Raw genomic sequence first — 18,573 nt, 5'->3', positions numbered from 1 at the left:
GCTTTTGTCAGATTTTGATTCACTTTCAGCAGTCTTCACATAGTTTCATTTCTAGCAATCTTGCAAGATCATCTCCATCCAGTTGCACCTGGAGTTTCTCCAGGCCTATCGCGTGTTTGCAGACTGCTCCAAAAAACTGTGCCCCCTCTAGAACCGCAGCATCACATTCATGTGAATCAAAAGACAGTCGCCTTCTTTTTAGCTTCCTTTTCTCTTGTTCCTATTTCTTTAAAGATGGTCTTTCCAGATGTTCTCAATCTGGCTAGGAGAGAGAGATCTTTGACCACTTAACCCTGACAAAATGATATTTGATATGGAGAAAATACTGCCTTGGAGCTCCATCTGAAGAAATAATTTAACCCAAGTACATTCTTCTTGAATACTTTCACTATTACAGGAGAGAAATCACGTGCTGTGCTTTTTCCAAAGTTTGATCTTGAATGGTGACTCTTCCTCCTTATTTTTAGCTCTAGCTAGCTATTCCAAATGCTAGGTTATCCCATTGCTGGGAATATCTCAAGTGGGTAACCCGATATATTCATTAAAATTCATGCCCCTACTGGCTTTCGAGTGACATCTCCTTCAGAAATGTGCTCAGTTTCTGAAGCAGGCGTAGTGGCAGTGTGGGTTTCATCAGTGGTCGTGTAAAGAAATTTTGTACAAGTAAATGCTATACCTCAGAGCAGTCATACAGTCCTGTCCCCAATGGAAGGGTGAAATCCCTCCTTCCAGCAGCCCAGGAGCGTTGGCGGTGGCCACTTCCCTATTTAAAATCCACTGTGCAAGTAGGATACTGCTGAATACAGCTGCAAAGAAGGAGTTCTCAGACCACGAGAGGGATTTTTTTGAGATGCAGTCAGGGGCAGATCCCTTCATAAATGTCCGACCGTGTGTGCACAGCTTGCAGTGCAGCAGCGGTGGCTGCAGGACTGCTGTCCCCCCTGTGAAAGCTTGAGAGCCGGGGGGCATTCCTGTCCCCCCAGCTCTGCAGCACCCCAAAACCATCAAGGGAAAACTGGCTGGGATATCCCCCCCCAACTAAAACATCTTCAACCACAGTTCCCGCAGACAGTGATTACTCTTTATTCCCCTTGCAAAAAAGGAATCTCGGAAGCATAATGGTTTTGTTTCAAAGATAATATTACCTTCTGAAAGGTTCTGTTTAGTACCTTCCCCCTACTCCCTGCAAAAATGGGGGGGGGGGGGGGGGAAGTCATCTCTGTCAGAAAAATGAAGCAGTAATAATTGTCTGAGCAGCCCTGGGACACAGGGAGGACAGCATCTGCCAATCTGCCTTGCGTTGTCTTTACCAGTAATATTTTTTCCATATGCTGCAATCTAGAATATGAGATGCATCAACTAACTTGTGAAAACTGCAGGAGAGGGCGGGGGGGGGGTGTTTATTTGGGGTATTCTGGTTCCTACTGGATGATGTGATTATTCCTTGCACCAAAACTGGCATTTCATGGTGATTTAGGAGAAGTAATAAAATCTTCTTTCCATATTCTCTGCGTTAGGGGGGGCAAGGGGAAAAAATGTATTAAAAGACAAGCTCAGTAGTATCAGGAATCCTATCCATGTGTAACTTTTTGGTCTCTGACAGTTTTACTGAGCCGAATGCTAAGTATAGCCTGCAATTATAATATATGTCTCATGCTCAAATGTCAAGGTACTATTTTGGGCTCGGTTTTTGAAATACAATAAATTCAGTCGCAATAGTTAATGGGGAGAGAGGAGCCGTCTCTTCCGGAAGAATACGCGGTAGGAGAGTGTGTTTCATTTTATTGGATGTGGTCCCGTGCTGAGGACGTGCCCGCAGCTGACACAGGCTTTCACTGGGTCCTCTCTCCTTGCCCCTAAGGGAAGTCTCCTGGCATTTTTTCTCCCTGATGTCCCCCCACATCACAACTTGGCTGTTCCTGTGCCTCATGTAATTTGTCACTTCCAGTGCTTGCAGGCAGTGTAAAAAAGTTGATGAACGCTTCTGTCAGCGGTGACAGTGGGTTTCTTCCTATTCCTGATGTATACCTGCTCTCGTGTTTGTAAATAGAAGAAATCTCTATATTTAGTTGGCTTTCATTTTGTTTGACAAGCGAGTGTTTTTGAGAGAAAGTTTATATAAAATGGGTAAGTTTATTGTATTTTTTACCATAGACCTCTTGAAGTATTATTTCAAAGCTGACCCGTGTTTCCTGCTTGAGATGCCTGCACTTTTTGAATTTTTTTAAATAACTATTTGGCACACCTCTCACAACTTTCTGAAGAGGTGCAGACATGTTTGCAGAAGTATTAATTAAGCCATCTGGTAAGCCATACACACCAGACTTTCTGGAGCACGTTTCCTTGTAAACTTGCACCGTTTTCCCAGGCAAGAGCGCTGTACTGCTGTAACCATGGCTTTCTAGAGGTTTCTGACTTAAATAACCACCTTCTCCCCTCTCTAGTTCAGTCATTACCAGCTGGAGCTTCTGAACTCTTGGTGTCTCTATGCTTTTAACTGATTTTTACATTTTGGCGAAAGTTTAGCAGTAACAATGGTTGTCGGAAAGGGCCTTTATTCCACTGTTTTTTGTTGAGACCGTTGCAGTTTCTTCTTCCTCTGGTGTTGCAACAGTGTGGGTTTGGTCATAAATAACTTGGCACAGTTTCACACAGTGAAGCCAGGTGTGGACAGCAGCTGTCTTCGGTACTGGGGTGTAACTAAGGTGTCTTTTGGAGCTGAATGTCATCTGTCTTTTTCTCCTATGAAAATTTGGTTGCAATAACATAAAATGAAGGTCTTTGTGCTATTTGTAATCAAATTCAGGGCTTACTCCAGGTTCATAAATCTCCCCTTCTTGTTTGGTAAGGATGACATTATTGGGAGCCTGTAGCTTTTCTTTAGTTCCTTGAGATACAAACCATTACCCTACCTTCACAAACCCTGTTCCTGGAATAAATATTCCTTGGGGAGCTTCATCTATTACAGATTAATGTCCAGGAAAAACTTTCCAGAAAATACTTGTGAAGCCTGTTGTGTTCAAGTTTTGTCCTAAGAGAATCAGAGCAGTGTCTGTCTTCTCAGCAAGTGTATTCTTTAGTTAATCTTAGTAGTTAATGCTTCTTTATTTTTATTTAAGAGATGATGACGACAATCAGGAATGAAGAACAAGACTGGTTGACCTGTGGTCTTTACTTGCAGGAAGATGCCTTGTAGTCTCACATAGATCCCTTTCATTCTCTCAAAAGTTTAGTCTTCAGTCCAGATAGAGTTGATTCCATCAGACAACTACATTTTTATTATTCTAGTCTTTTTTATATATATATTTTTCTCTGGTTTGGTTGTGTGTCTTTTTTTTTTTTCCAAAGTGCCCCCCAAAGTCTTTTGTTGACAATATCACCTTTCATAAGACTGTCCCCAAGAAGTAGAATAGTGTGTGCTAATCTGCATGGACCTGAATAATTCAGTACTGGACCTTGTATTTCTTAAAAGCTCTCTGACCTTTGCAAGATCAGGGGAGATCTCGCAGTCTACAGAAATATCTGAAGGGAAGGTGCAATAAGAGGGAAGCCAAGCTCTTTTCTTTGGCATCCTGTGACAGGACAAGAGGCAATGGGCACGAATTAAAACACGTGAAATTCAACCTGAACACAAGTAAACGGTTTTAACTGTGGGGGTGGTCAAACACGGGAACGTGTTGCTCAAAGAGGTTGTGGAGTCTCCATCCTTGGAGATACTCGGTGGCCATCTGGACGTGGTCTTGGGCAATGGGCTCTCGCCAGCGCTGCTTGTGCGCAGGGTTGGACCAGATGACCTCCAGAGGTCCCTTCCAACCTCAACCATTCTGTGAAACCTCTCTCCGAGGAACATCTGCTCCATAGTATTTTCAGAGTTGGTATAGCAAGAGCAGCTGTTTCATGGAATAATTCTGCCAAAAATGTGCAAAGTAATTTATGCTTCTCCTTTGCATTTCAAACAGAAAGAGCAGTCACATACATGCCTTTTTTAAAAGAGGAAGTTTGCCCAATTTTTGCAATAGCTTAAATGATTGCTGTTACTCACCAAGGTTACTTGATATTCCTAATATACTGAAAACTCAGTGTGAATTAGTAAGGTACAATTTCAAAATCATGTAGCAAACGGTGTTGGTGTGTTGGGGGCTGGGGAGAGGTCCACTACAGGACATCTTCCAGTTATGTCAAGGACTGGTACAATTTTATAGCTTATTACTTTATTCATCCTACACTTTTCTTCTGGATTGTGATTTGAATTTGACACAGTCTTTAAAACTTGAGTTCTTCTTCCTATCTATTTTCCTTTCCTCTTCATTTTTGGGGGGGGATGTGTTTTGTTTTTTGCTTTAATCTGCCTTCAGTAAAAATTGAGAGCACAATCTGGCTTTACAATCCAGAGAGAACAAAGTAAATACACTGAGTGGCTAATATAAGTCACTTTTCCTTTTGTACAGTTATTTTGTGTGTTAAAGGCTGCTATGTAGCTGAAAGGTTAGGCGATCCCTTCTTTCAGCTAGCATGATCCCTCTTCAGTACCTTCTTTTGTAAGCCTTCGTGAGACCTTAAGCACTGTTGCTTAGAAGCCTGTTCTTGAGCTTAGGAGTTGCTCCCTCCCATCATCTGGAGTTACAGCTGTGTTTTTAGTGAAATGTATGAATAGACATTGTCTGTGGGTCCTTCTGTGAAATTGCCTTTGCCTATCTCATCTGAATTCTCTCTGATGCTATAGGCAGTCTTTAAAGATACTTGCACTGTGTAGGCTCCTATTCTGAGCAGCCTTGGCAGCTGAGCCCGTTCGCTGAATTTTGGCTATATAAAAAAAAAAAATATCTGCTCTTTATCTCTTCTTAGGAAGGCTATTAAAGGAATTTTTTGAGGAGGAGGAGGGTAACGAAGATAAACATGCTTTTAAAAAAAGTCCTGTTTATACTAGGGAGGCTTGAAAACTTAGCCTTTAGAAATGGTGGGAGAGCAATACAAGTTCTTTGTAATTTTTCAGGAAGTTAATTTAACTAATAAAAACCCCAAACTTCCAAAGGTTTGCAAGTGGCTTTTATCCTGAATTGGGATGAAAATAATATTTGCAGGTGTGAAATCCCCTGATCTTTTAGAACTGGAAAGCTTTGAGAGTGGCAGTCATCAAAGCTTTGAGAGCAGTGCCATCCTGGTAGGGCTGGCGGCCGGTGCTCTGGGGGAGCCAGACAGAAAACCAGCAGGGAAAGGGCACGTTTTCCTGACGGCTTCTTTCCTTTGAAAGTTGAGCAAAATGTACCGAATCCTGCAAACACCCTCTCTCCTACCACCTGAGCAAAACCAGCATTTTCAGACATGCATGGAAAAAAATCTTCTGTCAGCTCTGAAGGAAACTCTTGGCTTTTAGAGTAGGTGGGATTTAAATCCTGGTTAGCGATGGTAGGAGTTACGCGATCATTCATTTTGTACAACTTGTTGGTTAAATCTTTTATCCAAGAAACAACTGTCTGAACAAGTTGCAGGGTTTATTTCCTCTGCTGCTGCTGTTTATTTAAAAGATTGCTTTGTGGGTAGCTATTTTAGTTTGTATCGTGCAGCTCATATTTAAATAATAGATACCAAGTTCCTTTCGTAATACCTGATGATAGTTTCTCTGTTGCACAAATTAATTGGACAGCAGTTAACTTGCTCTCGTATCCCTCTACCTGACTCCTTAGAATGCACTTGTGTAATTTCCACTCTTGTAAGAGAATGAAAATGTTCATGGATACCAGAATACGTAACCAAATATTTCTTTATCGAGCAGTGACGTAGAGTGCTAGCGTCACGTTGTAGATCATTTGTTTCCTGACGGCGACAGTGCAGTCTCGTGAGATGAGGTGATAATGCTGTACTGATCTGTACGGCACGAGATTTGTCAAGGGGTGAGAGTAGTGTGGCTACAGGGTTCCTATAGGAAGATGAACCTGAGCTCAGCGTAGAGGAGTGACTCCTGCCTTCTGCCCTCTCCGCTTCTCTCTGCAGAACAAAAAGATACCCAGCAACTGGGTGCGAGCAGAAAACAACGGCATTCCTTGGATGTGCTTTGCAGTTTTTATATAGAGGTAGAAGGCAATGGCTATCTTAACGCTCAGTGCTAACTGAACAGAAAGCGCTAATGCTGTATTGTTGGGCTTATTCCCTGAGGGGATTTCCGAAATCCTTTCAAAATCTATCCGCCCCTACAAAGAGATGTGCGACTGTGTATTATTTCTCATACAACTACTGATTTGCACGTATAAATAACATCGTGCAGATTCTGGGAATGAGAAATAGAAAATTTGTAAAAGTAAACCAGGGATGGTATGCATTTTATGTAGTTGCTTCCAGGTTAGGCTTAAACTAAGTTTATCTTCCATGTGGACATATTGGGGTGGGGAACCACCACCAAAACCCACACAGTTCAGGGCAGGGGGAAGAACGCGTCTGGCTCCCCTCAGCAGTAACTGGCTGATCTTTTAAGCTCACCAGAGGGCTGCTGCTGATGACTTGTAGAATGCAGTCTGTGTTACTAGTCTGATCCTTAATCAGCCATATGCAGTGAGCTGCAAGCCCTGAATGTGTTCGGCAGTACTGTTTTATAGCAGTCTAATTAGAGTGAACTGTCTTCCCCATTGAAATATCACTGAGTTTGAGAAAGATGCTTGAATTTTGTGAAGAACTGTAGAATTAAATTTTTGACGCTGAGCTTGGAGCATGAACCGAATTGCCAGCAAGAGACTACTGAAGTTGGAGCAAGGACTGCAAAGATGATGGAGGGACTGGAGCATCTGTCATATGAGGAGAGGCTGCAAGAGCTGGGACTGTTTAGCCTGAAGCAGAGAAGGCTCAGGGGGGTCTCATCAATGTGTACAAATACCTGGTGGGAGGGAATGAAGAAGAAACAGCCAGGATCTTCTCAGTGGTGCCAGCTGGCTGGCCAAGAGGCAGTGGCACAAAGTAAAACACATGAAACCTCATTTGAATGCAGGAAAACACTTTTTTTTTACTGTGAGGGCAGTCAAAGACTGGAGCAGGTTGCCCAGAGAGGTTGTGAAGTCTCCTTCTGTGGAGATGCTAAAAACTCAGCTAGACATGCTCTTGGGCAGCCTGCTTCAGCTGACCCTGCTTGAGCAGGGGAGTTGGATCAGAAGCTCTGAGGAAAGGGAGGTCCTTTCCAACTTGAACGGTTTTGCAAAAGTTTTGTTGTATTGTTTTCAACACTGTATTGACTTACTGGTTACACAGATTGACTTCAGTTGTCTCAGTATGTGATAGGTTATACTGTGCTTTTCATTACCATATGAATATGAAGCATATCTAAACAATTTGCCTTTCTTTCTCTCTCCTTTCTAGGTTCTGGGAACGCCTACAAGGGAGCAAATTAGAGAAATGAATCCAAACTATACTGAATTCAAATTCCCTCAGATTAAGGCACATCCATGGACTAAGGTGAGTCTATATGAACTGAATAATAGACATATGGGCTGAAAGTAAAAATTCAAGGAGTCAGTTTGTTCAGTGGCTTGGTGGTTTTCAGTCTAAACTGGGTGCCTTTAACTAAGCTGGGGACCCGGTAACTTCTGATATAGGAGAAGAAGGTATTGAAGCAGTGCACTGTAATACCTATTGGTCTGGGGTTTTTTGAGGTTGCCTACAGGTGGTTTGTTTTTTTTTTTTTTAACAATGGTGTGTGTGTTTATAGCAGATTGCATTATATCTAAATCCTGTCATGCTATAAATTGTTATGCGCAAAAGTCACCTACAAATGAGAAAGTGTTCCAGTGATAAGTGTGACACTTTTGTAATGCTGTTACATAATGTGATGAGGGCTGACAGTCACTTTCTTAGCGGCTTCTCTCATAGATATTATATTTTTACTCCTATTGGTGTGCTGTTGAGGGGGCTTGTTTTTTCTTGGAGTTACTTCTTAAGACTTCTTGTTATCTAGCTTTCACAAGCAAATGCTACTGCAGTACATGCAGACAGTATTATAACCTCCATGATCAAAAAGGAAACTGTTAGTATTGAAACAAATACATTGCCACACAATTAAGCTGTCTTCCACATATCAAGGAATTATGAATATTTGACTTGGGACAGGGTAACAATTAATCATTTAATTAGCCTCTTGGGTGTGGAATAAGTTAAATATTGAGTCTTAAGCAATTGAAGCCTGGGTAGTTAACATTTTCTTTTTGCTGCTTGAGAAATGTCTGATATAGTCGCAGTATATTCTCATCATACCTTAATGGCTCAGATTTCCTTCTGCTAAGAAAGTCGTTGTATGCGTGGAAGGGTTGCATTCCTAGCTGAGCACATGTCCAGGTCAGACTCTCAGACCAAATGCTCTGCAGTGATAGAAACTCTGGATAAACAAATTGGAGCTAATTGATAACAGGCCACGTACCTGATAGGTACGTGCCAGCCAGGTACTGCGAGTCACTATTTTTGTGATAGATTCTCCAATGAGTTATGCACCACTTTAATTCTCCTATTCCCCACTAATACCTGGTTTGCCTTTCCATATCAGAGTTTCTTTCTGGTTGTTGGTCAAGTGATTTATAATAGTATGAGAGGTCAGTAAATCCAGCAAGGCTTTTTCATACCTTATGTTAACAAGGGAAAAATTAGGGCAAATGAAATCCCTGGGAGTGGTCTCTTCAGTTTTGAACTGCATCATGTTAAAAGTTGCAAGAATAAGTCCAAAAGCCTTACAGCACTGCATATCAAGGTACATCTGAATTCCTGCAGTGAAGGTGTTTCAACTGGGGGGGGGGGCTGTTAAATTAATATGCAATGGAGTAGGAGTGCAGAGATGTACCGTAGGACATGGAGTTAAGCATCTAAGCTAGCTATGCAACTCATCTTCTGCCTGAATAGTCTTAAGAATCATCTGTATGCACCTGATGGTCTGTTAGACCACAACAAAGATCTTTCAGCAAATAGAAGCTTCAGGAAAAAACTGAGACTTCCTTCTATTTATATGAATGGTTGGGGGTTTTTTTTTTGGTTGTTCTAAAGGATCACAAGTGAAACTAAGTCAATCATGAAGAATTGAGAGGAGAATTGAGATCAAATCTGCATTCTCCGTGAGGGCACAATTAGTTTTGGAGAGCTATGCGTGCAACATAGCTTCTCATTCTTGAGTCATTCTGCACACGACTCTTCTTGACATTGGCTGGGTGTAGAATAGCATTTAAACCAGTTTATTACAGTTGCTTTACGTGATACTTCATTTATGAGATCTGTACTTTTATTATGCAAATGCTAAATTAACAAAATGGATTATCCAGCATGGTGTTGGTAATGATGCTTATCCTCTCAATGTATTACTTCTAAAGATCCTTTCCTTTCAACATTTTGAGCATGTTGCGCCGTGAAAGATTTAAGTGGTAGTATTATGTAGAATTGGTCTTCCTTACCCAGCTGTATTGGCATAACATCTGACGGCACATCAGTGGGCATGTGCATCCTCTTGGAGCTTCTGCATCTTAGAATTGAAAAGCGTGGGAGAAAAGGCACTTCTGAACTCTGGCGCTCTAATGAGTAGAAAAGGAATGACTGAAGAAGTGAAAATGCAAATTTTTATTTATTTATTTATTATAACTATGTATGTAACTAGAGTGCTACAGGTAGTTACCAGCAGGACTTGAGCTTTAAGTTTCAGCCTCAAAAGCACAAACCTTTGCCATCTAGGCTAAAGAATTACTGAAGATTACAGTAGTTAGAAGGTTGTTATTTTTGTGGATTAGTTATGACCAAGGGACTCGGCAGACAGAAGCTAAGGGGGGGTTGTGTAGAAGAACTTGCAGACAGCTAGTTGTCAGCATTTTTGAGAGAGAATTACTAAGAATATAGTCACTCCCTGCTGTAAGCTCTTTGACACAAGGGCATTCTCCTTGTTGCTTTGTGGTATTTAATACAACATAGGTATTTTTCAAAATTGAGGGGTTTGTAGGTCCTACTTGGAGTTAATTCCATGCGGTGGAGATGCCCAGTGAAGGTGCATGTTTAGCTGCTGTCTAGAAGTTTAATGTCTTCTACGCAGTCTGGAACTGGTTGTATCCAGGCCAATAATCTGTACAAAAGTAAGGTCCATGGTTTGCTCAGGTTTTCAGGGAACTTTCTTGGTCTGCAAAATGTACGTAGATGGCGATTAAGAATTTTCTTTGGAAGCCCTAGTACCTATAGGTTGCACCTGAAATTCTGTGGTGCGGACTTCTGTCAGATGTACTTGGTTCTGGTCTGCTCTCTAGGTATTTTTGGCAGGCATAGATATATTATTTTCCTACTCGGTATCGCTGTGGTGGTGTAATCTGCTATATTTGCTGTTACCTACTAGGTGACAAAGAATGGTGGCTGGTGCTGTAGCAGAATGCAGTAGGTTCTGGGGTTTTTTTTAAGAACCAGAGAAATTGTTTGAGACTGAAAAAGGATGAGTCTATGAAGGAATATTGTTTCTCAGATTCATTCAGTTTCAGGCTTAAATTGGAATTTTGAGCACAAATTTTATGGAAATTTGAAGTCTACCTTCATAAGTGTATCTTAGACTTTTCAGTAGAAATGGATTGGTATGATCTGAATACAGTATTGATATTCCATGTGGTTTAGTAGTACTAAGAAAGATCTCAAACTAACAAGGGTCTTCATGGATTAGGAGAGAAGTCAAGCTAATACTCTCAGAAATGTTTTTCTATGCTGCAGCAATAATGCGAGTTTACAGTGCAGACTGTTCTCAGACTGGTTTTTCAATCTGTTGACAATTTGAGATTGAAGTACTTTTGGAACTTAAGAGCTGGAATCTCTTATTATAAAACGTACAGAGGCCTCCCTCTTTTCTCTCCAATATAGTTCTGTGTTGCCCAAGCATGCGCGTGTTTTTGTACCAGTTACGTGCGTGATGCAGATGATGATGGGAGTTCAGTGTGTCCCTGGCTAGCAAAAGAAAAGAGAATCTGAACTTTCCAGGAATCTTTCAAACAGTTCTTCCAAAACAGGACTTCTCTTCATCTCTTCTGGCACCCCACACCACCCCCCACAACTGCAGACCCAAAAGGAAGAATCTGTGACAATTTTGGTTTTTCAGGGAGGGCTCCTCTTCAGAATACCGCAGTGTTTGATTTAGTAACATAGCTGTTCTTTTCATGCAGACCTCCCTTTGTTTTCACTTAGTATAGAACATTTTGTATTCATGGAGGAGCATCGTATTGCTTGGTCTGCAAGTAAGCAGCATTAAGTTATAAAGAAGCAAGGTTTTGCAGGGGTGGGAATATCTTTTGCCTGACTGATACAGTTGGGAAAAAATGGGTGGGCTTTGAGACACACAATCACGTCTTCAGGTTTATCTTGGGTCGGAAAACGTGTCCATTTTTTCCAACTGTATCAGCTCGTCAAATAAAAGTTACTACCCTTTCTGGAGGCTTTGCTGCTGTTATCTTTACTAGGTCAGAATTTTCCTTCTGTGTCTTTCAGCCACCTCAACTCCTTGAGCCTTCTTTCTTGGAAGTGCGGTCTGATCTCTGCCACTAATCTTTATACTTGTTTCTCTTCTTCTGACTCAGCTTCATCTATACTTTATAACTGTGTGACTGGAAAGCCAAGAAGAAAATCTGAGATAAAGTGCAAAATCGTACATCACGAGGCTGGTGAAATTCAGCTTTGACGATTAGCTTTCTCTGAAGCTTTCGGCCCTTTTGGAGGGGGGCAGGGACAGTGGGGTGGCTGACGAAAGGTCTAAACGCATGTTTCATAAGCTTGTGTTAGATAGGCGTTGCTTACTGTGGCCCCATTACAGCTGGCCTTTATCCTAGCATTACTCAGATGCTACCTTCAGATCTCAAATCCTTTGGGTTATGAAAAACAAAGACGGTGCTATGATTATTTCCAGAAATATGAAAAATGTCCGTCTGTGACAGCCTGCCTTTCCCCTTGCATCCAGCTAGTAAAGGATCTCATTTGAGTAATGTAAATGCAATATGATTATGTAGTTTAGGCCTCTTCTGCGTGGGGGAGATGGCTCGTTTGGACTTTTTTTCCCACCCAAGGATACTTCCACATTAGCTGGTAATGGCAATATAATGAACTGACTTACCTACTGAGCTACGAACGTGCCCATGGTTCGTGATGGCAGAGCGACACAACAGGTTATATCAGCAAAGGCCGTTTTCTTTAGTCAAATCATAACCTCTGCCTCGTCTTCGTTGTACGGATGTGGAAGCTAGGCAGCTCTTTAAAATGGACAGTACATCTCTTCAGTGTGCTGTAGTTCAGTGGCCTTTGTTTCTCCTGTTCTGAAGATACTCGCAAGATGGTTCACACATGCAAGCACTTTTTAAAATATACAGTTGTTAATATAAGTTTGAGTGTACTCAAAAGAATGGCTTCATTCACCATCCCCAAATCTATAGCTACCTGGTGTCTGAATCTTAATTTCCAAGTTACTGTTGAGATGGAAAAAGACAGGAGTCATTTGTTTCACAGTGGAAGAGAGAGAGAGAAAAACTGTCATGTCTAGATTGGTTTTGAGCATCTCTGCTCTTCTGCAGTGCACTCTTGTGGATGAATACACAAGGACTTCTCTCTGCAGCACTTTGCCATCACAATAAAGTTGCAGCAGATTAGGGCAGGGTCCCTCCCAACTTCGTAAGCGCTTCCTTTTTTTTTTTTTTTGTTATTTATACTGTTCAGAGTGCTTTTCTGTCTGTGTCTTCAAGCCAAATTATTATAGCAGAGGAAAACAGTATCTAAGATGAAACTTCAGGCTCTAGCTCATGCCTTCTGGCACTTTTCCAAAGCAATTGGCCACTCCTGGCTGCAGCTGCAGTTGTGCAGAACTACAGTTAGTTGTATTACAGAGTAGCTTTGGATATTTGACTTTAGGATCCATATTTCTACATGTATTATGAAATAATTTCTGCTAATATTACAAAATACTTCGCAAATATTTTAGTCTGAGTATCCTCTGTGTGTGTGTGTGTGTATTCTTTGTATATGTTTTACCATACTAATCACTTTACCTTGAATGTTGAATTTTTCTGTGCTTGTAGCAGGCAGTCCTGTCATCTTCCCCATACTCTGGGACTGAGACGTAAAGAGTCTGGTCTCTCTCATGAGCATGTTTTTCCACCCTCCAGAATCAGTTTCATGTCTTCATCCTGTCCTACTCCTGCTCTCCTGGTTCTCGTCTGGTTTTTAAGCAGATTGTTTTGCTTGTAATGCTTCCAAAGTGACTGCTCATACTGTAGATTCGAGGAAGAATACCAAACAGTAAAATGGATAAATAGACAGCTCGTTCTGTCACTTCTAATTATAACTGATGACAAAAGAAAGCGAAAATTCTTTTGTCAGAAATCTTGTAAGTGGACTTGCATTTGAATTAAAGCTGAAAATGCAAACTCTTCTTTCTGCAATTGGGGTCTGACCTTTTGTAGAGCTACAAAGGTACAGTGGAGATGAGATGTTTCTTTGGGTGCAGTTTTGTAATTGGCATAAGTTCATCATGGAGCAGGGTCAGTTCTCCACCTCCCACCTGTGTATTCCTGATGCCTCCCTTCTGCTTTATTGTTTGTATAGTAGCAAAAACCTCTTGAATAACTGGAAAGTTCAGGATTTGGATCACCTTTCTTACCTGGCTGACCATTCAACCCTGACTGCAAGTGTTGAGACAAGTGAACAGGGCAGACCTGCGTGGCCCAGAGAAGGGCAGAACTGTCTTTTCCGGCATGAACTGGAGGTGATTTGTGCCTGTTGTGAAACCGTGTCCTGACCTCTTTCTGAAGAGTACAGTTCTGTATTTCACGTGGTGTGTAATGACTTCCCAAGCAAAGAGTGAAAACAGCTCTGTTGGAGACTAACTTAAAAGAAAAAACCCCAGTTTTTCTGGCAAGCTCATGTTTTCCTAGCTCCTTTTGTAGGAGCAGTGATTTTTGACAGTGTAAATCTCTTATCTCCATCTAAAGCATGAGAAAAGAAGCCAGGTTTGTTGGGTGGTAAATTACCCTGACTCTGCCCAATTTGTATGCAGTAAAGAAAGTACTGCTTAACAATAAATGAGCGAGGACTAATGTAACATTAAGACATGATTTGCATCAGTGCAACTATGGAAATCAAATGCTAAGTTTAACATGGCTTCTGCAATGCACCGTCTGTTTAGCCGTCCCATTGCAACACATCTGTCTAGGCTGTCCGTAGCAGCTGTCCCGTCGAGGCCGAGAGTGCTTTCAGAGGTATATTTTTCGGGGTTGTCTCAGAGAAGAAGGGGGGCTGTTTTGTTCTGCTTAGCTTTGTTGCTTTCCTTTAGAGCTTGATAGAAGTAGAGCACATGCACTGGGTAATAAACGCTAGCTTGTTCTGCCTCCACCGGGTCCTCAATGGAAGGAGCCCAGTAACAAGTGTGTGGTCTCAACAAGAAGTAGCTTTGGAGACAGGTTCCTGGTCCTGTTCCCAGTTCTGTGTTGGCTCATTTGTAAGCCACTTAACCCTTCTGTCTTTATTTAATTTTCCCCTATCTGTGCCATCTGACAGGGATTCTTGACTAATAAGGCGTTTACTATTTCTGAGCTGCTTTCTAGAAAAAACATAGGGGCATTTAATCAGAGAAGGAAGTTGGGGGGGCTTATACATATTTTGAAATAACTCCCAACACCAGTGCCTCTTCCGTGGACTTTTTTAACCTGCATTTGCATCACGTGAGTTTTAGGCACTTCGAAATAGCCAAATGGCGTATTTCAGAAATCCTGTTCTGAAATTCTCAGGCCCTTGGAACGAGACTGGTCCCAAGGGCAGAGCTTCAGCTGCAGCCTTGGGTTTCTTTGTGTCAGGTAGAGCTCAGTGCATACATTGCTGTCTTGCATGCGTCTCTTCCCTCTCCTTTTGTGTTTATGAATGTGTCACGTTTCTCATAAGTGTTATTACGTTAAACTTGCAGGATCGCAATACCACTTCATGTCATAAAGTCGTGGTAATTGTGTTGTGTGCTTGTATTTTTTTAAAAGTTGATTTGAGGGTCGTGTCCTACATCTGACGACTTTGCTTGTAAACAGTACAAGCTTTTGGTTGAAGGGAGGAGCTCCCTCTTACTTAATGTTCATGTGCCATCAAAAATGTGCTTACAAACCGAAAGGAGATGTGCACAGACTGTCAGCCTGAATCGGTGGTGTGGGTGGTTCTTGGCAAAATGTATGAGTCTCTGAAGCTGGTGAGGAAATTTTTAACCATGGTGTCACAAACTTGATGCGTTAGCAACAGATGTCATTTTCATAAGCCTCTGCTCTCTTAGGGAGCACAGCATGCGAGCGGTATTCACAATCTGCATGCAAAACGCACGGTGGTTGATGGCATGAAGTCATGTCTTTTAATACACACTGGCTAGAAGAGCACCTTGGTGTAACATTGTGAAGCTTTGGCTTTGGGGCTTAATTAGACCAAGACGACGGAGCTCCGTGTTGTGCATGGAAAGTCTGTTTGAAGAATGTCAATGAACTGAAAGTCAGAGCAACCATTCTGTTAAAACAATACTTAGCCCTTGCCCCATGTGGTCTTATTTGAGAGCTGAATGCTGATGTGAGTGAAGCGAAATAGGAGAATCCTCTGCTTTCCATCCTTTTTCTTTCGTCTTTCCATGCGTCCAAAAAAATAAAATAAAATTCAGAACGGGTGTGAACTCCGCTACACTGGTAGGAACTATTTCAAATTTGTAAGACAAAATGTGACCGCTCTGCTAGTGCACAAAGACTTCATCTAGATTGAAGTCGCTTGGGGATGAGAGCCACGTAGTGCGCCAGGGGCATTTAAGCTGGGCAATCATTTTTGGAATGTTGAAGAAGGTGGTAGTTCCAGAAAAATGAAGGGGGAGTAATATAAAAAAATTTGCATCGATAGCAGTGTAACTTAGAAAGGAGAGGAGTGTGTCTGGTCTTGCTGTCTAGCTGTTACGGTCTGTCAGCATTTGAGCATCACCAGCATGCCTGAACAAAGAACAAACTTGCACTGGTCCCTCAGCTTTTTGGTGAGGTATAGATTTATTGGGATCCGAAGGGGCGGGGGGAGAAACAAAAGCACCAAAAGCTGTGGCTTTGGATGAGTCGGCATTTCCATTTGACATGATCATTCAGAGATTTTTGTAACTCATCCAAAAAAAAAAAAAAAAAAAAAACCAAAAAAAAAAAAACCAAACGAACAAAAAACCAGTGACCTGGGTCTCAGCCTGAAATTCATTTGCTTTGCAGAAACAAGAGGTTTTGAGTTATGCAAGTGCAAATTTTCCTTGAAGAATATTGTATGTAAAGCCTTTTTTTTGCATTTGTTTATCTCCAAAACAGGTTCATTTTTTAAAATGAAAACTTGAGCCTTCGGTCCCTCCTGTGGACAAATAGCCTTACACAAGGTCTTGTTTCATTTTAGAAAAATGAATTGCTGCGCCGGTGGGGTAGTATTTGATTGCTTTAAAAGTTCCTGTCAGTGTTTTATTTTTGTTTTTTGTTTGTGGACTTGCTGTGCCTTTTGCCCGGCCATATTTAGTCTGCATACTAAATGTTAGTCTGCCCAAACACTTTACTTTGTGCACTTAGCTTTTTTCCTTTTTTTCCTTTCTCCTTTTTTCTTTCTTTTTAGTTTTTTTTTCTTTTGCTTTCACCCAGATGTATTTTAGACCGAGACAGACTTTGCTCCGATGGGCCGGATTTTAGTCCGTGCACTAAATTTTAGTCCGCAGACTAAAAATAATCCGCGGATTATTTACTAAAAACGATTCCCTCACTGAGAACTACAGAGACCTGAAGCTCCTGCTGAGCCGTACGTGCAAGGGGCTTCCCGGCTCACAAGTCCCACCGTCCGTCCGTCCTCCCACCCCTTCCCACCACGGAGCGCCGGCCCGGCATTGCCTTGGCGTCGGTGCCCCGTGGCATGGAAGCGCTGGCGTTCCCATTGCCGCAGGCGGCAGCCGCTCATGTAGTTCTCGGTGGGCGAATTGGGCAGCTTTCCCGGTGGAACTGTGTTGAATGGGAAGAGCTAAAAGACCGCAGGGGGTTTTGCTTTTATTTCTTAGGGCGTTATTCAAAAGGGAGGCGGGAGGGGACAAATTGAGAGGAAAAAAATTCCTTAAGTAACGGGTGCGACGGGTATGAGGGGGAATAAACCCGCACTAGAGAGAAATTCAGTCCATACCCGCACTCCTGAGGTGGTACGTCCAGTTCCTGAAGAATCCTAAAGAGATAACGCCAGCAAACAAAATCCAGTGGCGGGGGAAGTCAATCCAAAATGGAGAATAATCCGCGGCGGCCTGAGGCACTCGTAGCTCACACAAATTAAAAGCATCCAAATTCAAAGTACAGATCTCGGATTTTTACTTTCTCTTCAGCAAAAATTATAAATTGCTAGGGGTTTGGGTTTTTTAGAAAAAAAACCCAAACCACCCAAAAGTTTACACTGTGTCTCTGGGACAGATTTACAAGTGGGATGCACCTTTGGGGACAAAGTAATCTGGCCCCATTGTCTGCGGACGTTTATATCCAGGACCGAGGACTGAAAATTCTTTATGATGGGAATTTCAATTACCCTTTTAGTTCGAGTTAGAGTTTTGATTTCAATTTTTTTTATTTTTTTAGTAAATGCACTGGCATTGGAACATAAATTTAATATAGAAATGTTTCTATACTATGCCTCACCATTGCACAATCGATTTTTTGGCATACACTGTGGTGAAGTTGGACTTGCTGCTATGGAGACTGATGTTTAAAGTTTCTAATTGTATAAACATTTTCTATGTCCCCCACACCATGGATTTCTTATAATATTGGCTATATTTTTCCTTGCTGGACTATTCTCTTTTGGATTGACTCCCCCTGTTTGGATTATTTCACTGCATTATCATCTTTAGGACTCGTCAGGAACAGGACATTTCACCTCAGGAGTACGGGTATGTACTTAAACATTTTTTCAAATTACTAGGCCTAGCCTTGAAAAAAAAGGAGAGAAATGCTAGAAGTGGAATATTTGAGATCAAACCGCATCCGTGAGGCAGCAGCCAGGCCAATGTTGTAACACAAGGTGATGGAGATGAGATGGGCACAGACCTGTAACTCACTTCATGTGTTAGTCACCACTTGTTGCAGGGGGAGGCGATGTGAGGCCTTCTAATTTTTTAATTTTTTAATTTTTATTTTTTTTTCCCCCCGCCCTCTCCCTGGTTTGAAGCAGTTAGGGCAGACTTTGGGAACTGCCTGCCCCAAGTGACTAATTTCAGATCCAAAGGCAGGCTGAGCAGTCCTCAACAGGGTTTAGGAAACGAATGTTAGGGTTTCACTGACCTGAAATTGAGGAGTTTAAGAGTGGACAAACAAGTACTCCTTTTATAGATGGCAGATTTGTGACTGTCTGCCTACTAATTTGCTCAAGATAAGGGCTTGTTGTCTTTGCCTTAAGGAAAAAGATGATTTTTTTTTTTTTCTTTTTAAAATCTGTAGAGTAGCTGATATGTGAGCTGTCCTGAGGGAGAAACACAGCTAAGAGTGAAGTACTGCAGTTTCAAGCTGTGGTAAATCAAGCCTGTTAAAACATCAGCACAAAGGTGCATGAGGGAGACCTCAG

At 41.8% G+C, this 18,573-nt stretch overlaps 1 protein-coding gene across 2 annotated transcripts in view; it reads left to right on the top strand.

Moving 5' to 3' along the window:
- Positions 1 to 18,573, top strand: part of GSK3B (glycogen synthase kinase 3 beta) — a 151,710-nt gene that overhangs the window by 115,819 nt on the left and 17,318 nt on the right. The window contains exons 8-9 of one of the 2 annotated variants that reach the window (XM_075034395.1): positions 7,342 to 7,437; positions 17,864 to 17,902. In XM_075034395.1, the coding sequence (XP_074890496.1) occupies positions 7,342 to 7,437; positions 17,864 to 17,902 (135 nt within the window). The remainder of the gene's footprint in view (positions 1 to 7,341; positions 7,438 to 17,863; positions 17,903 to 18,573) is intronic. The other variant, XM_075034396.1, reaches the window with a different exon arrangement.

This window comes from Buteo buteo, chromosome 8, assembly GCF_964188355.1.
Source record: "Buteo buteo chromosome 8, bButBut1.hap1.1, whole genome shotgun sequence".
Taxonomy (NCBI): domain Eukaryota; kingdom Metazoa; phylum Chordata; class Aves; order Accipitriformes; family Accipitridae; genus Buteo; species Buteo buteo.
The sequence above is the reverse complement of the archived record's forward strand: the minus strand, read 5'-3'. Positions and strand labels throughout refer to the sequence as shown.